Source organism: Mercenaria mercenaria, chromosome 10 (assembly GCF_021730395.1).
Source record: "Mercenaria mercenaria strain notata chromosome 10, MADL_Memer_1, whole genome shotgun sequence".
Lineage (NCBI taxonomy): Eukaryota > Metazoa > Mollusca > Bivalvia > Venerida > Veneridae > Mercenaria > Mercenaria mercenaria.
Genome location: NC_069370.1, coordinates 38,587,059 through 38,608,389, shown reverse-complemented (window position 1 = coordinate 38,608,389; position 21,331 = coordinate 38,587,059). Strand labels below are relative to the sequence as shown.

The window sequence follows — 21,331 nt, the reverse complement described above, 5'->3', positions numbered from 1 at the left end:
ATTTAGTAATAACTGAGATAGAATAAAAATGTATCAAAACTTTAACCTAAAATTCTAAGTAAAAAGGGGGGATATTCATGAAATATTGGTGCAAGAGTTATGGCCCTTGTGTCATATGATGCGAGTGATGATGTTGAACAACTATTTTAAGTTTGAATCAAATCCATTCAGTAATAACTGAGATATAGTGAAAGTGCATCAAAACTTTAACCTGAAATTCTAAGTAAAAGGGGGAATAATTCATTAAATATTGGTACCAGAGTTATGGGCCTTGTGCCATATGATGTGGGAGATGATGTGGAACAACTACTTTCAATTTGAATTAAATCCAATTAGGAATAACTGAGATAGAGTGAACGAGCATCAAAACTTTAACCTAAAATTCAAAGTAAAAAGGGGGAATAATTCATGAAACACTGGTGTGAGAGTTAAGGCCCTTGTGCCATATTATGATGAGGACTAATTATTTTAAGTTTAAGGCAAATCCATCAAGTAATTAGAGGTAAGGAGAAAAAAGAGAAAGTGTAAAAAAAGCTTTAACCAAGGTGGGGACGCAGAAAAGAGGACGCCGGGGTGAGTAGGATAGCTCTCCATATACAGTAAAACCTGCCAAGGGAGTGGGAAAAAGTTGCTGTTTACATCAGGTGACTGCTTAATGCAGGTAATTCATAGAATAAATGACCATTTTGGGAAATGAGACATGGGCTGCTTAAGACAGGTTGGATGCTAATTAGAGGTGACCGCTTAAGCATGTTTTACTGTACTTCATATAGTCGCGCTAAAAATCAAACGACTGGACCATGAAGACAATATGCATATCTCCTCTTGATAGTGAAGCTTCCTCTGAAGTTTCACTAAATTCAAACCAGTGGTTGCTGAGAAATAATCCGGACAAGAATTGTACTATAACATATTATTGTTGAATAATCAAAGGGCAATAACTGATTGAAAAATCATCTGACCGGAACATGAAGACAATATGCGCATCTCCTTTTGATAGTAAAGCTTCCTATGAAGTATGGCTAAATTCCAACCATTGGTTGCTGAGTACTACAGACAAGAATTGTACTATAGGATACCACTGTTGTCAATAATCAAAGGGCAAAAACTCTGTGAAAAAGCATCTGACCGGAACACGAAAACAATGTGTGCATCTCCTCTTGATAGTGAAGCTTCCTATCAAGTTTCACTAAATTATTTCAACCAGTGGTTGCTAAATGCAAGACGGATGAAGCGGCGGCTATATACTTCCCCATGGGGAGCATAAAAAGCCCTTATTATCCATGTTAAAAATGTTATCTAGATAGTATGAAGTACTGCTAAATGCAGTGATAGCATCCGACTACATATCTTAAGGTGTGCTCAACATAACATCCCTTTCGTAACAATGCAAAAAACAAAAAAAACAAATCTGCAGGCAGAGGTGCAAAATAAATTCCCATGAGAATACCAGATACGGTACCTGTTGGAAAACTGCATTTCTAAACCAGGCACAAAAGTTAATGAAGTTCAAGTTTACAGTGCCGTAATTAAATCAAAAGATATTAGCTTCATTTGGGGGTGCAATATCCAGTTGCTATGTTTTGTAGACTAAGGCTGGTGCTGAACTGAACATAGCTTGGTGGTATTCAATAGTTGTGTAGGTCTCAAGAAGAAAGAATTAGAATAGTGTTGGATACACGAATGAATTTTGTATTATAGGTTCCTGGTGAGGTGATAGTGGTATGTATCCCCTAGATAATAAATACCGGTGTATTGATTTTATGAAAGAAAGGTAGGGATACTACTACCAGTTTAGTGTTTATCATGTAGAAAGTGTTGCTTGTGTAGAGACAGTTATTACAGATATAATTATTGTGCTGCTGATCTGTTCACTATTAAAATTTTGCTTAAAAACTTTGGCCAGGGGCGCTGATCAGAACAATATTCTAGTTATTTTAGAAATTTCAGCTGTTTGACATCAAAGTATGGTCTGACACTTAATTGCTCATCTTTTTTAGTCATCTGTATAATACTTATGGGTCCCGTCTTTACCATACTTAGAAAAATCATATATTGAGAGCCTGCCCGCTTAGCTTTGTAGGGAGAGCGTTGGTCTACCGATCGCGGGGTCACCAGTTCGATCGGGGGTGGGGTGGGGGAGGGGGGTATTATGTTCTCTGCCTACAGGTTTGTACCAGTACAGAATCCAGGAACACTGGTTAACTGTCCGCTGTTACATAACTGAAATGCTGTTGAAAAACGGCGTTAAACCCAAAACAAACATTATTGAGAGTTTAAGATTACTCTTAAATTAAGACCAACACAATATTTAGAATTTTTTTTTTCCAGTATTGTCCATTATATTTAAATGGTAGAAAACACCCTTAAAAATATAATGTTGTTCTGTTACAGGACATCTTTCAGTTCAAAATGACACACAAACCTACTTACAAAGCAAGTGTTACTGGTAATCTTTATTCAAAAGCAATCACAAGAGCACAAAGTCTTATATTTATTTACCGGTACATTAATCTGCATGAATCATAACAAAAATATTACGATATACATGTATTAGTCACTCACTTCAACAAGTTTAGAGAAATATAAAGACCTACAATCAGGTTTTGATCACATCATGAATTCATGCAAAACATTTACAATTTATGATATGGAATTATTCATATTCATCAAGCACTTGGTGCAGTTAAAATATCTACTGAACCTTTTTTCTTCTAAACCGGGTTTCCCCAACCAAGATGGAGCTTGAGCTTTTTAGCACGAAAAGAAACTTTGTAAAAAAACCCTTTATTAAAATTATTTCATAATTCCCCTGTACAGAAAAAATTAGTATGTCATGGGCGAATGGAAATTTATCATAACTCCTTTATTTAACAATGATTTAAAGACGTTTTCTTTTTTTTTAACCCCTGAATTTTGTCTATCTTTGCAGAACAACCAACATAGATTAAAATATTTCTCTAACAGATACAAACACTGAAAAAATATCAAAAGATTTTGCCCCAAATATGGACTGACTTTTTTTAACAGCTTACATTACTATCCTGAAAATGGTAGGATATAATACAAAATACAGTTAGAAAAATCATCCCTCACTCCCGCGTATCCAAATCCGTTTTCTCAGTTTTAAGCAAGCGCAGGAAACTCTCTTATATGACATCTTACTTTCCCCCTCTCTCTTGTGTGAGTTAACAATTGGACATTAAATCTAAATACCTACATAATATTTGTGTTATAAACTACATGAAGTCTTAGAACTTCTTGAATATAAAACTTCACTAGCACTAAATTCATCTTTTTCTAAATTCTTACTGTCATAAATATTGTCATTCAGTCCTTTAAAGTTTACTGACAATTTCATTTTTTCATAATCTGGATTACGCGGGTGCATATAAATCCAGACTGTGTCCAATCCTTCCCCTATAATTTTGACTGGTTGCCAGTTAGGAAGCGGGAAGCGTGAAGCAACATTCTACAGGTATCTGTGATTTCCTGGTCAAACTTCTTTTCGAGGCCAATCATCTGCAAAGAAACAATTTTTGATACAAGCAAATGTCTGTCTAAAAATTAAAGTACATTAAAGGCTATGTGATTATTAAACTCTGATTCAAAAAACAAGAAAAAAATACAAACATACATTCATAAACTTTTGTCCATAGTTTTATGAAAATGTAATACAATACACATTCAAACTGTTGGAAGTATAGTTCTATGAAAATAAGTTGTATTAACCTTTAGCATGCTAGATAAATTGTCGTCTGCTGGAAATGTCGTCTGCTACAATTTAAAGTTCATTCAATTTGCTCCAAAATTGGAAGAAATATTGTCAGGGTAGCAAACAGTTGGAACCTGATCAGACGCCGATTTTAATCGGCGTCTGATTGGTTTCCAAGCTGTTTGAAAAAGGCTGTTAAATTCGGCGGCAGCAGGCTAAGGGTTAAACTGACACAGGTATACTGGTAAGAGTAATAGTATACATTCAAGCATTTTTCTATCAAACTATAAAAATGACGTAAATTTTTTGGAACTGTATTTAGTAGAAGACTGAAAAGCCATCTTACTGTAATTATCGGGTTTGCACTAGATGATTCCATACAAAATTCAGACCTGATGAAAAGGAGAAAGAATAACTTGTCTGTAGGTCATGCTCAAAAATGGTACTGAGCTTGTTAAAGCCTATTTTACTTAGAACATGAAAAACACATGCTTACCAAGGGTATCAATCCAAACACAAAAATGTTTTCATATTTGGACATGTCTGTCTGTAAAATAATTGTAAAACATTTTTCAAATGTACCTAAAATATCATATTACATTTTTTTATCATTAAACCTGCCTTAGTGGCCACCTGTATTAAACAGCCATTGCATTAAGCACCCGGGTTTATGCTAAGTTCCAAAAACTGACTTTCTGTTTTAATTTCAACTTAACTTAAGCAGCCAGTTGTGCCATTTCTTAGCTGACTGCTTAATACAGGTCTGCATGTAAAGTTTTTAACAAAGAGAATCGGATGTACTTCAATTCCAAGGGTTTAAATGTATACAATTTACTTTAATGTTTACTGTTAAATTAATTTTCCCTTTCTAATTGAAAATCTTTTGGAAATATTTCATCTAAATAATGGAAATTTAATTTCAATCAGCTGGCTTTTACCCAGTGCTTTAGCACTGGCTATAGCTCTAAATCAACTCCCAATTTTCAACCTCGCATCGTTTTTGAGTTTTCCCTTCTACGGGGCCCGTATCACACAAATATTCTGCGTTTTAAAAAAAACGTTGCATATTTATTTTTTATAATCTTGGTATTGTGTGAGTGTGTGGCAATAAGGACTACTGTTTTAACCAACAAAAAAAGCAGCAATGGATTCTAGAAACAATTTTGAACTTTTTTTTTCACTTCGAAATATTCGGAATCACTCCGCTCTAGGGCTAGGGTTAGAGTTGAAATTTGCCCCACCTGGGGCAAACTTAGTTTTACATAGAGTTGTTGGGGAAAAACCCTTTTAAAAAAATCTTCTTGTCTTGAATCACAATGCACAGAGCTTTTTTGGCTGTAGCATTGTTAGTGGACCTCTACCAACATTGTTCAAATCATGACCGGTCTATGCACAATGAAATATTGATTCGTCAGGTGTATCGGTTAAAATATCTCTCAATAAGCACTGGCTATCAGTCCTTTCAGGGCTTTGATTTTAATACCTTCCAGAGATCTTGTTTATGAAAGTTTGTATTAGCTCTCTGTCCCTCTCTCCATGCCCTGTATCTGGAGTACAGCACCAGCCAGTAATTCAGCTCTACACCGTGACTCTGGAATCCATTTTTACTTGCTTCTATAACCTCCCAAAGAAATAATTCAATTTTTAAAGGTAAACAAAATTTTTATACTTGAAAATTCTAGCAAAAACTACACATTTGTAGTAGTTTACCATCCCCTCAGAGCAGAACTAGGTAAGAATTCTTTATGCTAATGCGTTACCCAGGTTTGCAATGTCGTGATGTTGGATTCAGTGTTGTTATATTCTCTTTTCCCTTTGGGATCATGAGTCCATTCAAAAGATAATAGATTTCTGCTTTAGCTGGTGCTAGGGGGTGTGAGAGGTGTTGCACATTTTATTATCGCTATGAACAGACTCGTTCAAACCGAGTTCATTGTTATTCTGCATGGTTGCATTTTGCTTCAAAAGAATGTTTACAGATTTTATTGAGGCGAAGGTCACAAGTGGGTCAATGACTTTTATATATGTCAGTTTGTAGGTCTTGCTTAAAGGGTTTTATTGAGTGAAAACTAAATTGGTTGTTTTGTGGGCTGTAGGCAATCTGGTTCGTATGTCATCTATATAAAGGTCAGTTTGTAAGTTTAGCTACAGGTTTTTTGAGTGTATGTACTAAATGGGTCTTTATGTGGGAAAGGACCAAAATTGTTGTTTTTTAAAAGTTTTTAGTTTAAAGGGTTTGAAGGTCATGATGGTCAAGGTCATTTACATATAGGTCATTTTTTGCCATAAAGACTGCTGACTGTGTGTATGAACTAAATTGTGTCATTAATGTGGGCTGCAGGCAATTGGTTCGTACTGAGGTGGACCGACAGTTCAATTGCTATATGCCAGGGGGCTAGAAGGACAGATATACACATACCAGCGGCACAACAATTTGTTTTTAGTTCATTACAGTAACAAAATGAGTGACTAATAATACTTACAATTCTTCCATCACCACTACCAATATCAAGAAGAGTTCCTTTCCTCCCGTGCAAAGCTCTCATCACATTATTTACTTGATTTGTGGTGGCCGGTACAAACGGAAGACAAACACGCCTGAATGCAGGTGCTACAAAGGGTATTGTCAGTGAGTAAACTCCAACAACCACTGCTCCTGATACTCCTGCCACCACCAGACTCTGTGTCGTCCAAGGACGCTTCTCCCGTGCTGGTTCTGAAAAATATCAATTCTTATCACCACAAGCTTCAGGGTAAAAGTTTATAACAACAACAACATTTTATTTGCAAATATTGGCAAAAGCTTACCTTCAGCCAATAACAGAATTTCGGGAGTGTGTTCATAGGATACTGGTGCCCCTAAACTTCCTGCCACTGTAACCATCTTATGTTATTGTTGACAATGCAAGACAAATTTAAACTTTATTATTACATACTCGTTTCTATTCCCGTTAAGTTACCCCAGTAACACTGGTACCGGAAACGTCAATTTTTTCCATACACTGACGTCTGAATTTCATATTGGGTGCGTGACGTAATTCAGTGTGTGTTTTTGCACTATTTATTCTATTTGTTCAGTTTTGGGTCAATCCTATTCAGGCTATTGAACATAATTATGGTATTTATATAATATGTATATGTGTAGATGCGTATGTAATAAAATGGTTATTATCTTTGCATTGGGAAATATGCACTCGTTCTTGGCGGAAGATATTGCGCTCCTAAAGTCGCGCACGATTTCCGCTGAAGAATCATGGTATTTCCCCATACAAAGCTAATAACCTAAAAATATGCCCTTGGCTTGTAGGTATGAAATCTCAGTGGGATGAGGCTGGATATTGATACTACAAAACATCATCTAGAAAACACAATGCACAAGAAACACTGAAACTGTCCTTTTCAATAGCAGGAAACTGAAGGAGCTTTTTCTTTAAAATAATCAGACAGCATCCCTTCATGTTGGAAAATACGGCCAAGGTGATGTTTTAACATACTTACATTATATTTACATATTAAGTAATAAGTTTAATAAATATTTGTAGACATAACACATGGTTTTCAATTCAAATAATATAAATAATATGTAACATAAAGATTAATGATAATAATTTGCAGAAGATGTTTAATGACATTTTAAATTTTCATTCTCATTTTTGTGATCATATTTAGAGCATGCCATTTACTTTGGTGCTGGGACACTAATCAAATATTTTACTTAATCAGGCCTATTTTAATTAAGGTATATAAGATATTTATATACATATATATAGGCATATTACCCATTGGCCATTTATAAATGCTTTTTAAAGGCATCTCTGTTTTCTCATTACTTTCTGTTTACCAAATCTTCTATGCTTTATTATCTCTACATGCTCTCTGAAACTTCTCTTCGTCTTTTTTTTTTTCATAGCCTAACAACAACATTGGAACGCTCTTAAACAAGTTTAAACTTCAAGAGCAGCGCATTTTTTTTTTTACACAAATGTTAATTAATCAAATGTAAGTAAGCAACTTATTATCTAAAGTACCGGACCCCTAGCAACAGCCTTAAGTTGGTATCAAGTCAACTTGTCCCGTTTTGGTCATTTCGTCCCCAAAATTTTGGGGTCATTTGCCCCCACTCTTGAAATATTAGGTCAACTCGTCCCACTTTGGTAAATTTCGTTCCTCTTATATATGATTTCATTGCGTCTGAACATGCTTTTTTTACTTTGAAGTCCTTTATTTATCACTTTATTTTAGAAATGGTGATTTTGGAATCGCTTCTATTGACAATTTAAAATAAAATTTAAAATTTTTTTTAAAACAATTTGAGTATTATATGGGGGAAAGGTGGGACAAAACAATGTATAAAAATATGTACATCAAAACTAAAAATAGTTGATGCAGTAATACAGTGTTACAGATTTATAATAAGAATGAAAGAAAAGTAACAAACAGCATATTAACTGTATTAACTGTTTATCAATTGTTGGATTAGAGACAGGAACATATAATGAACCAAGTAAAGATTACACTGACTGTAATAAACATTAACTTGATCACCTAAGAGACTTTGGCTATTTTGGCACAACTGTTGTTTTAAGTGCCTCAATGTATGTTATGTATTTTTAAATTAACTGTTGATTAATTTTAAAAGATTGTACACATAGAACATATAGAATCTAAGATGCAGTAACAGCTATTTATGGTTAAACTGCATGATTATTACATTTATTTTGTACATAAATATACTTGTGATCTTGTGGATGACAAAATTTAAGTTGAAAAATGAACAATTCAAAAACTGAGATCATCATTATATGGAACTAAGCATAAGAATAAGTTCGCTGTCTAGGGAACCGATTCCGATTCTCTAGGTACTGCCCAAAAAAACACCATTTTCAATATAAACAAACGATCTGATAGAAAGTTTTTCACAAGTCACGACACAAATTTTTATCATTCTGCTGTCTGTTTCATACACCGGTAAAACGATATCTCACTTAGTTCCCACGTGATGTTCGCGAGATTTGCTCTATATGCTTTTCTAGTTGGCGATCTATTTATTTTTATAGCTCTTTGTTCAAACTCAACAGTTATGCAAAACGAGCTACAGACACACATATTTTACATCAAAATTATTTTAATCATTTTCCAGCAAAGTTTGACGAAAATAATTATAGCAGAGATACCAGCGCCGCAAAGCGGTGCCGACAGCGTCGCATTATGGTTAGACATGTGAAAAAGAAAACAGATATAGATCTTGTGTATATTATCGAGTTTAAAATTCATGGTATTTATTGGAATCGATGCTATTCGGTTTTCTTCCAGTAGACTATGCGCATAGTAATTAATGGGAGTCAGTAGATGCTTGCTATTTACGGATTATAAAATCGTCCAGCTTACTGCTGTAATACAAATGTACATAAATTTCTATGTGAAAGATTTACACCCAGCTGCCGTAACAGAAATTTTAATTTATACATATAATTGTTGAGTTGACATTATTGTTCACTTTAGTGCGATGGTTAGCGTGTCCGCCTTCAGCTTCGGGCTAATTACATGTGTCAGTAATTGATAACATTAAAATTATATTTTGATATTTTCAAATTACAAAACAACTGATTGCTCTAAATTTGCATCAATAATTGATTACATAACACTACTTGCACTCAAGTAATCATGATTACATTTGATTATTTTCAATATAATCATTTGCTTGGACGACAGAAATATAGGCATATAAAAATGAATATGGTTTTAAACTTTATTTACAGATTTTATAATGCAATTAATGATTCATTCAATCTCGAAATCCAGAAACTTCAATTTTGGCATTGTATCTCACTGTCACTTAATCATCATTAACTTGTGAAAGTTTTCCAAAAATCTTGGTGCATTTTAAAGGATAAATTAGCCTTTTTTCTAATATTACATTTGATTTCAATCCAGGCATGTCATAATTGCATTACCCCGGGACATTGTGAAAATTGTTGGTATATTAACTTCTAAATGTCATACTGCATTTATCATATCTCACAGTTGTTTCTAAAAAGGGTTAAAAATGAACTGAAGTTTTTGGGCTACACTGAACTTTTTAGGAAGAGTCTCTAGATGAAATGAAGCAAGCATATTAGATTAATCACTTAATTACTTGTAAATTATATTATTTATACCAGGTGGTATCATATAGTCCTCCAGTAATCAGAGAGTAATCAAAGTAATCATAATTACAGACAGAAAATTCACTGTAATTGATTACATTACATTAATGTAATTTAGACTGAGTGAGTAATCAAATACATTTGATTACTTGTATTTGAGTAATCAATTACAGGTGATTACAATTACTGTATTCGATTTTCCCCAAGCCTGTCCGCCTTACACTCGAGAGGTCGTAGTTCGATCCCTATCAGTACCAGACTTTTCTCTCTTTTTTTTTATTTCACTAGTTTTTTTTTTTACTGTATTTATCATGAATTTTTCAAATTTGTAACAAAAATCATTCAAGTGAAATTTTAACAAGTGTTTTGTTTTGATGTCAGGTTCCAATGTCACGGGTATGAAACGTTGCCTGCGGCACAAAATGTGCCGCACTGAAATGAAGGCATCGCGCCTCCGACGGCGCAGGCATTTTCGCAGGATTTTTTACAAAAAAAACGAGCAAGGTGAGTAAATTGAAAATTTTTTGTTATTGTCTTTTTACAGTAAAAACTTTTAGAAATCGGGGGGAAAGCAGCGGGATGTAGTTGTGTCTTGCCGACAAATCCATGCCAGTTGTGGAAAGAAATATGTAATATTGTTATTTTGCGCGTGTTTTTCATAGGATACAGTAACATGAAAATTACAAAAGCAGTGAATATTCCGAGTCATTTCATATCCCGCTGAAAAAGGAATGTGTTTTTCTGTAGTATATTATTTAAAGACATGACATCTGATCGATTGAGGTAAAATTTCATGTCAAGGAAAAGGCATATCCCGACGTTTGCCGACTATTCAGTCCCCGTGCCGCAGTCATCTCGATGGTGCCGCAGACATCGTGAGAGGCGCAGTCATCTTGAATATTTTGTAGTCGGTAGTAGGTTGTAATTTCGACCTTCTAACATGTATTTTAGTACAAAAAAGTATCATTATCTTCTCAATCCGAACTTTTTAAATTAATAGCTATTTTTAAAAAGTTTGCAGTATTTTTTTTTGCTCTTTTGGGGGATGGGACCAGGTGCCTCCAGTTAAGAAAATCACGTCATTTTGTATCGAATTCGGATTATTTTCTCCTAAAAAACAATATTCAATTACTTAACATTCTCATTTGTAACAATTATTGATGCTTAGTTCAAAGCAAGGTATGAAAACCAACATTGGAGCACAAAAACTGTCATAACTTCTGTCATTTTTCAACCAATTTTGATTTTTTTTTGTTTCAGCATCAAGTTTTGTACTATTTTGATAAGCGATGGGCTGAATTTCGCATCCCCCCCAACCCCCGAAACAACAAGAGCACCGCCCTTTCGGGGTGCTGACGTCATCTGATTTTTTTTTGTGTAATAGAAGTATTGTCCTACCCCTGATTTTCTAAATCTAAAAAGGGCCATCTTCTTGCAAAACAGAGGATAGAGTTATGTTTCTTGATGTTTCAGTGTCCACTTATGATGGTGAAAAACTGTTGCAAGTTTTAAAGCAATAGCTTTGATAGTTTTGAGAAAAGTTGACTTAAACATAATACTCAACCAAGAAAATGATTTTCTAAGTCCAAAAGGGGCAATAATTATTGCAAAAAGCAGGATGGAGTTATGTTGCTTGCTGTACAGGGTCAGCTTATGATGGTGAACAAGTGTTGCAAGTTTCAAACCAATAGCTTTGATAATTTAAGAGAAAAAGTTGACCTAAACATAAAACTTAACCAAGAAATCTGATATTTTCTAAGTCCAAAAGGGGCCATAAATCTTGCAAAAAGCAGGATGGAGTTATGTTTCTTGCTGTACAGTGTCAACTTATGTGGTGAAAAAGTGTTGCAAGTTTTAAAGCAATACATGTAGCTTTGATAGTTTTTGGATAAAAATTGACCCTAACATGAAACTTAACCAAGAAAAATGATTTTCTAGTCCAAAAGGGGCAATAAATCTTGCAAAAAGCAAGATGGAGTTATGTTTCTTGATGTACAGGGTCTGCTTATGATGGTGAACAAGTTTCCAAGTTTCAAAGCAATAGCTTTGATAGTTTAGGAGAAAAGTTGACCTAAACATAAAACTTAACCAAGAAATCTGATATTTTCTAAGTACAAAAGGGGCCATAAAACTTGCAAAAAGCAAGATGGAGTTATGTTTCTTGCTATACAGGGTCAGCTTATGATGGTGAACAAGTATTCCAAGTTTCAAAGCAATAGCTTTGATAGTTTAGGAGAAAAGCTGACCTAAACATAGGAACTTAACCAGGCAACGCCGACGCAGACGCCGACAACCCCCATAAGTGATGACAATAACTCATCTTTTTTTTTTTCAAAAATCAGATGAGCTAAAAAATGGCGAAAATCACTGTTTTGACTTTCGAAGAAAAGGAACGCAAAAAAAAGACACACAAAAAATAACGTAAAAACTGAAAAATTCCCCTTTAAAAAGATACGTTCCCCAAATTTGTGCGGAAAAGAAGCAATGAAGTTATCGATAGTTAAATATCTTGTTTATATTATATTTTCAGATGGATGTTACTGTACATTTCATTCGTGTATATTAAAAGGAAAAAGAAAAACCCTTTTTCCTTATGATCAGACGAAAACTTTATGCACAGACCTAAATCATAGTTGAACGACAAAGAAATGAGTAAAATATGTTAATATTTTTGTAGAATTTCGAATTAATTAGAACAAGTTTTAAGCCCATTTTGGACCAATTTTTTCATTGGTTCTTTTCTACACAAAAGTTGGGAACAGTATCGTTTTAAATATTTTTCGTTCGTATCTAAATATATTGACTTAAAAGAGAATTTGTGCTGATATACTGTTACAGAAAAACATGGCGCGAGATGAGCGAGAGAAATTTCATGTTTTTATGTGGTGTGTGTGTGTGGTGTGTGTTTTGTCTTATTGCGTTTCCCTTTTTTTGGAAAGCCAATACTGCAAATCTCACCATTTATTTATTTATTTTTTTTTTTGGAGGGGGGATGGGGAGAGTGGGGAGGGGGTTGGGTAAATTCAGCTCGCCGCTAATAAAAAGTACGCCCAAACTGTAAAGAAAGAAAACTCGATGCTGAAACAAAAACTCAAAATTGTTTGAAAAATGACAAAAGTTATGACGTTTATGTGCTCCGATGCTGGTTTTCATACCTTGCTTTGAACTATAGCATCATAATTGTTTCAAATGGGATGTTTAGTAATTGAATATTGCTATTTTACGTGAAAAAATGAAATTTTCAAAATCAATACAAATTGACGTGATTTTCCCCGGCCCCCTTCCCAAAAAAAAGCGAGAAAAATACTGCAAACTTCTTAAAATAGCTATTTATATTACAAAGTTCGGATTGAGAAGATTTGTCTTACCACTAGAATAATGGAGGAACAACATTGTTATTGATATAAGGGTACTTCAATACATGTTAGAAAGGGCGAAATTACAGTACTACTGACTACAATAGTATTCAAGATGACTGCGGCACCCATCGAGATGCCTGCGGCACTGGACTGAAATGTCGGCAAGAACGAGGGGGATATGCCCTTTTTCCCAGGCATGTATTTTATCTCAATCGATCGATTCATGTTGGGATATGATATACTCAAATAAATCATTCCCTTTTTTAGCAGGAGGTGAAATGAGTCAGAATACTCAGTCTATGGAACAAGCCCAGGAAAAGCAAAAAAACTACAAAATTTCTTTTCTTTTCACACCAAGGTGTTAATTAGGTACTTACTGAGGGCATATGATTGCTAGCAATTAGCTTGATTATAAAGTCAGCACCACTGCAACTATACTAATTATTCTTATCTTATGTTATCACATTATTTGTACAGACTGCCTTTCATTCTGTGTATGTATCAATAACCACAATCAGCAAAATGAAAAAGATTAGATTTTATATATAAAAAACACGGTCAAAACTTTTTTATATAAAAATAATTTTGAGATTGAAAGATTATTTTAAAATTATGGCAAAGTGACAATAAATATTTTTTATAGTATCTTAAAATTTTTTATCCCACTAATTATCGTTTTAATTTGATTATCTAGAATATTAGATAATTAAATAAACTTGTGTATTTTGATTTAATGTCCTAGCAATAAATGTCATAGCAGTAAAGTAATATTAAGGTTTAGGAGTATATCACCAAAGCACAGAAATATTTTATAAACGAACAACATTGTTACCAATAATTTTTCCTGACCATTAGATCTTCTGTCGTACTGTCCCGTACGGAATATTCTGAAAAAGTTGTCACCCTTCGAAAGTCTGTCCGCAATTTTCGTGTCAGGTCCATATCTTTGCCATCCATGGATGGATTTTCAAGTAACTTGTAACTGCATGAATGATAAAGATATGGGACCGGGACACGCCATCAATGCACTATCATGAAATATGACCTTTAACGTCTAAGTGTGACCTTGACCTTTGAGCTATGGACCTGGGTCTTGCGCGCGCATGTCGTCTTACTGTGGTACACATTCATGCCAAGTTATTTGAAAATCCATCGATGACAAAAAATATGGACCGGACAGAAAATTGCGGACAGACTGAAAAGACGGAAGACGGTTCAAAAACTATATGCCTCCCTTGGGGGCATAAAAGCACAGGCCAAGTTTTTAAATTTGAAGATTTATTATTCGTGATTGGTTTAGAACTATGATAAGGCGTAAAAAAATTGTTTGTTTCGGTTTTCCCAACCTACCCGAATTTTTTGGTCCCACCCTTAAAGTTTTTATGGCCTTGGAGATTTTTTTTTCAACTTTTTTGCTTTTAAACATGGCCAGTGAGTTAGAATCAACTTACTGATGCTCTAATGGCATAACCCCTTATTTGTATTCATTTTTGACACAAAAAAAATTTCCGAAAAATCTTCCTTAATAAAAAAAAATTCCAAAAAATATTTTTTTCCGACTTCCTACCCTAATTTTTTCGAGCATGTTACCGGAAACAAAGAATTTTTTTTTGGCCTAATAATTTATGTAAAATTGTTGATACAATAATGAATATGTTTCAATATGAATAAAAAAACTTTTTCTTCATCTTGGTGCAGATGTGTATTTTATACCTAGTCCAACTCGTGACGTAATTATCACTTTCATTTCATTTCGTCTAATATTACGTCCCAAATATAAAGCAACGTCTGAAAACAGGTGTAATCATTAGTGATTAATATATGCACATAAATTATAAGTTTCACAGTATGAAAAACGAAAGAAATATTTTGATTTGCTATAGGTAATACATTTATCTCGTGATCAGAAATGTTATTTGATATGTTCTAAATATTGTCACTAACATTATCATTTTTGTATCTTTCTAGCTGCCTGGTTAGCGGTCCGCCAAGTTTTCCCTGGGGCATAAATCAAGGGCTGTGTGTTCCATTTCACACAGGCTGTATGGAGGAAAGTCGTTGAATTAGGGTTGAAACCAGCCTACATGCAGAGGTCATCGATCCATATGTTATTCGTTCTCTCATGGCTTTACCTTTCCTTCCTGCCAGACACATCGAAACCTGCCTTCCCGGAGCTTGAGTCCAGATCAAACTCCACTGCAACCACAAACTTTTGTGAATACATGGACACACAATGGGTTTAATCACCATTTTTTTTGACATTCAGTCCTGGTCAGTGTTTGGGTTAACTGTTAGAAAAACAATGATGTTGATGGCTGGCCCCAAAACGTCTCAACAATGCCACAGCCCAGCAGACGTTGAGCTTCTATCGTCTGGTGCCTGCCCTCAGGAGTGAAGCGGAGTGTGTAAAGTATGAGGCTGCACAAGTCCGTCAAGGAACGACCACAAGAAGGATAAGGCCAACCTCAAAGTTAATTGAAAACCAAATCCGAAAAGTTTGGCAGGGTATAGTGACAAAAAATTGAAATGGGGATCTCCTGAAAAAGTGCGGAAAAAATTTATGGCCTCAGTGTGAGTTTTTGAAAAAAGAAAACTATTAAAATGTGCACCGGAAATCAATGTGACCCAAGGTTTTATGGTAAATTTCTAAATGAACTGATGGAATTTATTTGTGTTTCCTTAAATAGGTTTTTGTTGCTAACATGAAGTGACAGTGCATTGTAAATATGTTGATGTATTTGATATTTACCTGAAACAGCTGAAATTTCATTTATTTGTTATATAAGCTTTAATATGTTTCCTTTCATATGTGCTTGTTGTTTTCATACAGTGTGTATTGTTAAAAGGTAGATGTATTTGATTACTATCAGTCTACATGTGGAACCAAATTAATGTCTATCAGGTATTTAAAGCTGAAATTTCATTTATTTGTTATGGTAGCTTTAATGTGTTTGTTGCTATCATTAAGTACAAGTGTACTGTGAAAAGATCAATGTATTTGTTACTTATTTGAAGTTAACATTTTGGACCAAATTAATGTTTAATGGAGATGTAAAACTGAAATTTCATTTAATTGTTAAATTGCTCTGTTTTTTAAACCTTATTATTAAAACCCTTGTTACTTGAAATTGGCTAAAAGATCTATTATCTATTTTTATCATGTCACAGAAAATTTTGAAGTCTCATTTCCTAATAAAATCATCTTTTAAAATATTTGTTTCTTAAATTCAGTTAAAGATCTATTTTTATCATGTCAGAAAATTTTGAAGTCTCATTTCCTAATAAATACGTTGTTGCTTAAAATTGGCTTAAAGATTTAATTTTATCATGTCGGCTCATTTCCTAAAACGAATCCTGTAAAGTTTTTATAAGTTGTTTTTTACACTCTATATCCAGTATGTTTTGTATTAGTTTTGTTGTGCTAAAAATGACACTTTACAAAAACACTGAGTGGTAATTGTTTATGTTATCTTATATATCTACATTATGAATAAAAGAGGTCAATAAATTAATAATTTTTTCACAGTTGTGTTGTCTTTAAATATTATCCAGCCAATGAACATGCAAGCATTGATTAATTCTAATCTTACCTAATATAACATACACTGTGTTATGTTGTGATATGTTATGATTAATTTTAACTTTCTAAAACATGAAAATAATATGTCAGAAATTTATATATGACATAGCTCTGAAAGGTGATGATTAGGCTAGCAACTTTCAATCAAGGAGCATTAAACAAACACAAGTGATAAGATAATTGATGACTTGTTAATATACAACTAATCGAGGACATTACACCTCATGGTGATGAAATAATGGGTGGCTTTTAAATATACACAATATCAAAGATTTTTCACAAATTATTTTACAAGGTATATATAATAAGACAATGTAATTAATGTTAAAAAAAAAATTATCATCCACAATAGAATTTTGACAATTTTGCCGAAAGGATAAAATAAAATATACACTAAAAAAATCAAAAGTAATAAATTATTTTTTTTTATATACAGTGAAGTATGAATTTTTCAATAATATACAAAAAATAAACACCTTCATTATTATTTCCAGATTATATTTTGGATTATCATTACACTTCTGTGTAAAAATTAACCCTACAAAATTTCTCAATACATACAATCAGCATAATAAAAAGGTACATAAAACATGTCAAAAGTATTTATTGACCTCCCATTAATGAAAATATAATTTCTAGAAAACACAAAAAAATGGGAGTGAAAAGTCACCTCTCAATACAAAATGGGAGTGAACAGTCAGGGGAGGAAAAGACTTGGGAGTGAAAAGACTTGGGAGTGAAAGAGCTGACACCCCAGTTTATTCACTGACATATATTTTGTGTATGATTCATTTAAAAATAGAATATTTATATAGATCTATATATTCATATTTTCTAAAAAATGCAAAATGGAGGAAATATAAAATGAAAACATACAATTATTTCTGAAGGGTCGAAATGTCTTTGGGGTCGAATTGTCCAAGAAAATTAGATTTTGGGGTTGAAATGTCCTGGGGTCGAAACGTCCAAGATTCCCGTTCCCTGCACAGACACTTGGGGGTCAGAACCTGTCCCCTCTCCCAATCCGCCCCTGCCAACCTTCAACCAATATATTTTCAAACTGAGCACATGTCTCAATCATACAACAACTTCTGTTACCATTTCAGTATGTTTAAAAAATCTCCCATATGCTATCAATGCTCAGAAAAACTAAAAACAACTTACTCCAAGAGTTTTCAACACAAACTAGCTTGTCCAAGGAATAGGAGAATAGATCCCAGCTTGATGTCAAATTTACTACACAGAGCCGCGACACAGACAATATCGTTAGTGGTTAAAATGAAAATACTTGCCTTTGACGTCAACTGCCACAGTGGCTGAGAGAGTACAGATGCTGGTTCTGTGAGCTTATTTTTGGGCAGGGCCGCGGGTTCGCTCCGCACTATGGGCGATCTTTTTTTCCTTTTTTAGGTATTTTTTTTATATCTTGAGAATATATTGTTTAAAAAGAAAATGAAAATATTATATTAGAAAAAGAATGCCCGAAGCGCGGAGCGAACCCGTGGCCCTGCCCAAAAAACATCTTTCAAATCCTGCGTCTGTCCTATCTCGACCATCACGGCAGTTGACTTTCTAAGCAAGTATTTTTATTTTAACCGCTAACGATATCGTCTGTGTCCCGGCTCTGTGTAGTAAGTCTGACTGCGCAACATCAAGCTGGGATCTATTCTCCTATTCCTTGGACAAGAAAATAGTGTTTACATTGTGAAGTAACTTGTCTTTAGTTTTTCTGAGCATTGATAGCAGAGCTACCGGCGCCGCAAAGCAGCGCCGACAGCGTCTCATTACAGTTAAACGTATGAAAAAGAAAATAAATAGAGAGATCTAACTGTGTATACTATCGAGTTGAAAATTCGTGGTACTTTTTGGAATCGGTGTTGTTCGGATTTTTTCAAGTACACTATGGACATAGTAATTAATCAGTAAAGACGTCAGTAGACGCTTACTGTTTACGGTTGACAAAAGCGTCTCGCTTACTGCTTTGAATATTGAATAAAAATGCAAATGAGCGTTTGATAATAAGAAATAAATGCTAAATACATTTTCTACGAAGGAAAAAAGAAATAAAACATAATATTTTCATTTTGAAACGACTTTCGTCACGCTGCCATTACTGAACTTTATTATATATACTTATGTTTGTCTTATGACGTAATAACTCCACAATGGTGTAGTGATTAGCGAGTTCGCGTTGTAATCCAGAGGTCGTGAGTTCGAACCTCACCTGGACCAGATTTTTTTTTTAAATTTTTATTTTTTATTTCATTTTTTTTCTTTATTATGAGTTTTGAAAATATTGTATAACTAAAGTCTATTGTAATTAAATTTGGAATTGGAACATTAACTTTTTACATTAAGTCCTCATTGCCCAACATTCACACGCAAAGACACAGAATTCCTTTGGCTATTGGCCTAATGATATTCTGTTAGGTTTGAAATTTTCAAAGTTCAAGCTTTTCAGTTTGAAGCAGTTATCATTTTGTGACTGGTTTCCAGTATGATAATAAGTTATGTAATATTGTTGATGCAGTGCATTTTAATAAGAATAACAGAAATTATTCAAATACGTTTTTTTTTCTTTATCTTGGTGCAAATGTTAATCTATACCAAACTTTCTTTTGATTATATACATAATATTTGTTTTCACATGTCGAGAATTAATCTTGATGCAGTCTAAAACATGCATTCAGAAATCATGAATTATCATTAATAATTTTAATAGCAGAGCTACCGGCGCCGCAAAGCGGCGCCGACAGCGTCGCATTACGGTTAAACGTATGAAAAATAAAATGAATAGAGAGATCTAACTGTGTATACTATCGAGCTGAAAATTCGTGGTACTTTTTGGAATCGGTGTTGTTCGGATTTTTTCAAGTACACTATGCACATAGTAATTAATCAGTAAAAACGTCAGTAGACGCTTACTGTTTACGGTTGACAAAAGCAACTCGCTTACTGCTTTGAATATTGAATAAAAATGCAAATGAGCGTTTGATAATAAGAAATTAATGCTAAATACATTTTCTACGAAGAAAAAAAGAAATAAAACACAATATTTTCAGTTTGAAACGACTTTTGTCACGCTGCCATTACTGAATTTTATTATATATAATTATTTATGTTTGTCTGATGACGTCAAAACTCCACAATGGTGTAGTGGTTAGCGAGTTCGCGTTGTAATCCAGAGGTCGTGAGTTCGAACCTCACCTGGACCAGATTTTTTTTTTTTAATTTTTATTTCATTTTTTTTTGTATTATTATGAGTTTTGAAAATATTGTATAAATAAAGTCTATTGTAATTAAATTTGGAATTGGAACATTAACTTTTTACATTAAGTCCTCATTGCCCAACATTCACACGCAAAGACACAAAATTCCTTTGGCTATTGGCCTAATGAGATTCTGTTAGGTTTGAAATTTTCAAAGTTCAAGCTTTTCAATTTGAAGCAGTTATCATTTTGTGACTGTTTTCCAGTATGATAATTAGTTATGTAAAATTGTTGATGCAGTGCGTTTTAAATAGAATAACAGAAATTATTCAAATACGTTTTTTTCTTCTTTATCTTGGTGCAGATGTTAATCTATACCAAACTTTCTTTTGATTATATACAGAATATTTGTAGAGTTTTCACATGTCGAGAATTAATCTTGATGCAGTCTAAAACATGCATTCAGAAATCATGAATTATCATTAATAATTTTAATAGATCTAAAGAACATAAACTTCCTAAACGAATCCATAATTCCAGATAATTCCAGCACCACTCCTTTAATTTTTAACGGGCACTGGTGATTTTTCATAGAGCTCTGCCTTTTAGGTAGCACCTACTTTCATATTAGATCTAAAGAACATAAACTTCCTAAACAAATCCATAATTCCAGATAATTCCAGCACCACTCCTTTAATTTTTAACGGGCACTGGTGATTTTTCATGGGAGCTCTGCCTTTTAGGTAGCACCTACTTTCATATTAGAGTATGGGAAATTTTCAAACATGTTGAAATGTTAACAGTAGTCGTTGGATGATCAAGACATGTGCTCAGTTTGTTTTAAAAAACAAAAATGTATTGACTGAAGGTTGTCAGGGGCGGTATGGGAGGGGGAGGGGTGCTGACCCCCAAGTGTCTGTGGTTCCCTGGAGAGTTGACTAGAGTAGAATGTAAATCTTTAAGTTTAGTGTTTAAGTCTCTATTAGCGGGTTCAAATATATATGTTTGTGTTTTAATTGAATTACCTTTGCATAAAACGCACTCTTCTTCTGAAAGATTCATTATTTTCTCCATAAATAAGTAAAATTCAATGTTTTCCCAAGGGCGCAGCCATTTTGAGATTGCGCGATAACTGCACAAAATATTTTTCACTCATCGTTTAGGTATCAACACACTAAATACCTACTACTTGAGCGCTTAGATACTCGGAAAGAACCTGAATCATACTGGAAGTTGGTAAAGGATTTAAAAGATGACGATAACAATTCAGATCGGAGTTCTAATATCCCTTTACAAAATTGCTATTTTACATCAGTCCTAGA

General features: G+C 33.8%; 1 protein-coding gene across 1 annotated transcript; it reads right to left on the bottom strand.

The window, feature by feature from the left end:
* Positions 1 to 3,174: 3,174 nt before the first annotated feature.
* On the bottom strand, positions 3,175 to 21,141 carry LOC128546403 (ATP synthase subunit C lysine N-methyltransferase-like). Its single transcript, XM_053516887.1, has 5 exons — positions 21,035 to 21,141; positions 6,199 to 6,431; positions 5,199 to 5,336; positions 4,212 to 4,262; positions 3,175 to 3,472 (listed from the first exon to the last, which is right to left on the bottom strand). Exons 1-5 carry the CDS (start codon positions 21,081 to 21,083, stop codon positions 3,233 to 3,235), a joined length of 711 nt encoding a protein of 236 aa, XP_053372862.1. The 5' UTR covers positions 21,084 to 21,141; the 3' UTR covers positions 3,175 to 3,232.
* Between the last annotated feature and the right edge of the window lie 190 nt (positions 21,142 to 21,331).

Excerpts from the sequence above, each read along its gene's own strand:
- LOC128546403 (XM_053516887.1), bottom strand. The coding sequence starts at position 21,083 with ATGGAGAAAATAATGAATCTTTCAGAAGAAGAGTGCGTTTTATGCAAA. Across the intron at positions 5,337-6,198 it reads GTAGTGGTGATGGAAGAATT|GTTATAGAAGCAAGTAAAAA; the intron begins GTAAGTATTATT and ends TTTCTTTGGGAG. Across the intron at positions 4,263-5,198 it reads ATAAACAAGATCTCTGGAAG|ACAGACATGTCCAAATATGA; the intron begins GTATTAAAATCA and ends ATTATTTTACAG.